Source organism: Orycteropus afer, unplaced genomic scaffold, assembly GCF_000298275.1.
Source record: "Orycteropus afer afer isolate SDZICR_OR568_19922 unplaced genomic scaffold, OryAfe1.0 scaffold00926, whole genome shotgun sequence".
NCBI classification, from domain to species: Eukaryota; Metazoa; Chordata; class Mammalia; order Tubulidentata; family Orycteropodidae; genus Orycteropus; species Orycteropus afer.
Window position 1 is genome coordinate 389,554 of NW_006922513.1, and position 4,011 is coordinate 393,564.

The 4,011-nt window shown below is 40.5% G+C and overlaps 1 protein-coding gene across 1 annotated transcript in view; it reads left to right on the top strand.

Moving 5' to 3' along the window:
* PHKA1 (phosphorylase kinase regulatory subunit alpha 1) overlaps nucleotides 1-4,011 on the top strand; it is a 414,257-nt gene that overhangs the window by 294,978 nt on the left and 115,268 nt on the right. The window contains exon 19 of the mRNA XM_007958330.1: nucleotides 3,460-3,626. Within this exon, the coding sequence (XP_007956521.1) occupies nucleotides 3,460-3,626 (167 nt within the window). The remainder of the gene's footprint in view (nucleotides 1-3,459; nucleotides 3,627-4,011) is intronic.

Here is a 4,011-nt window from a genome sequence, read left to right on the forward strand (position 1 = left end):
GCTCTTCTGTCTGTGTTCAAGGCTTTTATCCCCTTTCTCCTGCTCTTCCGGCCTGCTACTCTGGCGTCCCTGCATTGTCACTCCTCACCTGTAACCCTCGGGCTGACTGCTCTTCTGTCTGGGTTCAAGGCTTTTATCCCCTTTCTCCTGCTCTTCCAGCCTGCTACTCTGGAGGGCCTGAGTTTCCCCTCCTCACCTGATCCCTTTGGCTGATTGCTCTTCTGTCCGGGTTCAAGGCTTTTATCCCCTTCCCTGCCCTTCCGGCCTGCTACTCTGGCATCCCTGCATTGTCTCTCCTCACATGTAAGCCTGGGGCTCAAGGCTTTTATCCCCTTCCCCGCTCTTCCGGCCTGCTACTCTGGCATCCCTGTGTTGTCTCTCTTCAGGTTTAGCAGAGGGTATGTCTACATATGTATTTGTCCTTCAAACAGATCCATTTATATAGTAGAGCATTGTTGTTGTTGTTGTTGTTGTTACATGCTGTTGAGTTATCTCCGACTCATAGCAATCTTAGGTACAAAAGAAGGAAACACTGCCCCATCCTGTGCCAGCCTCATGATCCCTACTATACCTGAGCCCATCACTGCAGCCACTGTGTCAATCCATCTTGTTAAGGGCCTTCCCCTCTTTTGCTGACCCTCCACTTTACCAAGCATGACATCCTTCTCCAGAGAAGGTTGCCTTCTGACAACATGACCAAAGTAGGTAAGATAAAGTCTGGCCATTCTCACGTCCAAGGAGCATTCCAGCTGCACTTATTCCACTACAGCTTTGTTCACTCTTTTAGCAGTCCACAGTACTTTCAGCATTCTTCACCAACACCACAACTCAAAAGCATCAACTCTTTCTTGGTCTTCATTTTTCATTGTCCAGCTCTCACATGCATATGAGGCAATTGAAAATACCATGGCTTGGGTTAGGTGCACCTTAGTCTTCAAGCAGGTATCTTTGCTCTTCAGCATTTGAAAGAGGCCTTTTGCAGCAGATTTGCCCAATGCAATATGTCGTCTGATGTCTTGACAGCTGCTTCCATTGGTGTTGATTGTAGAACCAAGCAATATGAAGTCTTTCACAACATCAGTATTTTCTCCATCTATCATGATGCTGCTTATTGGTCTAGTGGTGAGGATTTTTGTTTTCTTTATATTTAGGTGCAATCCATACTGCAATTGTAGTCTTCAATCTTCATCAGTAAGTGCTCCAGCAAGCAAGGTTGTGTCCTCTGTGTATCTAAGATTGTTAATGAACCTTCCTCCAATCCTGATGCCACGCTTTCTTCATATAGTCCAGTTTCTTGGATTATTTGCTCAGCATACAGATTGAATAAGTATGGTGAAAGGACACAATACTGATGCACTCCCTTCTTGATTTTAAACCATGCATAGAGGTAGTATGGTTATGAAAATTTCTTAGCCATAACCAAACACCTTGAAGGACTCAGGCACTGGGTTCAGGGCTTGGGACTGTAGTCTTGGGGGACACCTAGGTCAATTGGCATAATGTAGTCCACAAAGACAAAGTTTTACATTCTACTTTGGTGAGTAGCAACTGGGGTCTTAAAAGCTTGTGAGCAGCCATCTAAAATGCAACTATTGGTCTTTCCTTGTCTGAAACAAAGAAGAGTGGAGAAAATCAAAGACTCAAGGAAACAATTAGTCCAAAGAACTAATGGACCTCCAAAACCACAGCTTCCACTAACCAGAGACTAGAAGAACTAGATGGTGTCTGGCTACCACTACCAGCTGCTCTGATCAGAATCATACTAGCAGGTCCTGGACAGAGTGGAAAAAAATGTAGGACAAAATTCAAAAATCATAAAAAGAAGACCAGTCTTACTTGTCTAATAGAGACTTGTGGAACCCCTGAGACTATAGCCCTTACACATACTTCAAACCTAGAACTGAACCTGCCCCTGGGGATCACCTTACCGCCAAACAAAAAACTGGCCTATAAAGTGAATAATAGCACTCATGAGTAATGTACTTCTGAGAGCAATCAACCAAACAAGACCAAAAGGATAGCATTTGCTCAAAAACAAAGCTCAGAAGGCAGGAAAGATCGGCAAATAAAAGTAGTTAACATAGGGAGGAAGTGGAAGAATGCTGTTATATTGAAGGGATTGCAACTAATGACAAAATGTTCAACAACAAAAAGACCTTCCCCTTCTGCCCTTTTATTTCACAGATTTATATCAATGTGGATTAATGAACTCTTATTTTATTCAGTGTATCAAGATCCATACCTGTCATTTAGAAAGTCAGTACTACTGACTTTACTGCAGATTTTGTAATTGGCTTTATAAGTAGGGGAGGATATGACTTACAATGTACTATTATCTAGAAAATTTTCAAGTGCAGGCATACCTCAGAGGTATTGCAGGTTTGGGTTCAGGCCACTGTAATAAAGTGAATATCGCAATAAAGTGAGTCACACAAATTTTTTGGTTTCCCAGTGCATATATAAGTTATATTTGCACTATACTTTATATACTTTAGTCTACTAAGAGTGCAATAGCATTATGAAAAAGTTTGAAATATTGTGAGAATTACCAAAGCATGACACAGTGAGCACATGCTGTTGGAAAAATGGCACCGATAAATTGTTCAATGCAGGGTTGCCAGAAACCTTCAATTTGTTTGGGGGGAAAAAAAAAAAAAAAAGCAGGATCTGCAAAGTTCAGTAAAGCTAAGTTCAATAAAATGATGTCTACCTATACCATTTTTTGTTTTCAAGATATTCTTTTCAGTATTTTTTAATGTGACAGATTTGTGATGATTTATCTTCATTTTCTTATGGTTTCTCTTGCAGCCAATGCAAACTTTTTTTTTTTACCATATGTTTGTCCTAATTAGGAAAATAGTATAATGGTAGTGGAAGAGAGCAAAACTGATGTGATGACAGGTTGTGAACCCATAATTATGACTCTTAAATAACATAGTACCTGAACCATTTACATTGTACACTATGCCTAGGATTGCTGTAATATTTCACTGATGTATGAACATGAGTAATCCCATGACAAAACATTCTAAATTTCCTTTTATCACTAATATTGTAGAAATGAACTGACTCTCAAGGATTGGCTCTCAGCCCCAAAATAGAAAGACCTACATGCAGAACACTTAACCTAGAGTGATGCACCCACTTACTCTAGGGAGATACACCCTTTAAAGCAGTCAGCCGTGGGGCACCAGAGGGGCAGCATTCACATAGAGGGAAAGCTGGACAGACAGGAGTGCATAGTTAAGAATGACACAGGGAGGGGATGGTCACCGGGATGGGAGGGGAGGAGAGTGCATTAAGGTCAGGGATGGTAATTGGGGCATGAAATCAAATGTACACGAACTGTTGAATGTAAAACAAAATTTCCTCTGTAAATTTGCACCCAAAGCACAATGAAAATAAAGTAAAAAGGATTTCACCTGATTTTATGTTTTTAATCTACTCCTTTATTGTTAGGGTTCAAACAGGTAAATTGTCAGAGTTCTTGACAACTTCTTGCTGCACACGTTTGAGCTTCATGGACCCTGGGCCTGAGGGTAAGCTGTACAGTGATGATTATGATGACAGCTACAGTGAGCTGGAATGTGGCAACTGGATGGATGGCTTTGATTCAGCTAGTAATGGTAAGGAGCCTTTATAAACGTACTGGCTTTGCTGGACAAGAGTACAAAATATTGTTAGCATCCTACTTAATATTTCATGCTGCCAGCAGTCTCACAGTGTATCACCTCACTCCTATCTAATATACCCAGATTTCTACTTTTGTTTGGCTTCACTTTTCATCCTTTTACTTACCTTTGGTTTTTGGTCTAATATCCTGTGGTGATTGTGGAGTTACGGGGGGAAGATTTCTGTCCTGGATATATAAAATGGCTGTGATTTTGAAATGGGAAGAAGAACTGGTGACTGAGAGATATTTAATAAGGAATCAAGTAAGCAGTAGGAAAATTCTACATTACTGCTTTTTAACATTTTTAAAAAGCATAAAATATAAAATTAGAGTTTTTT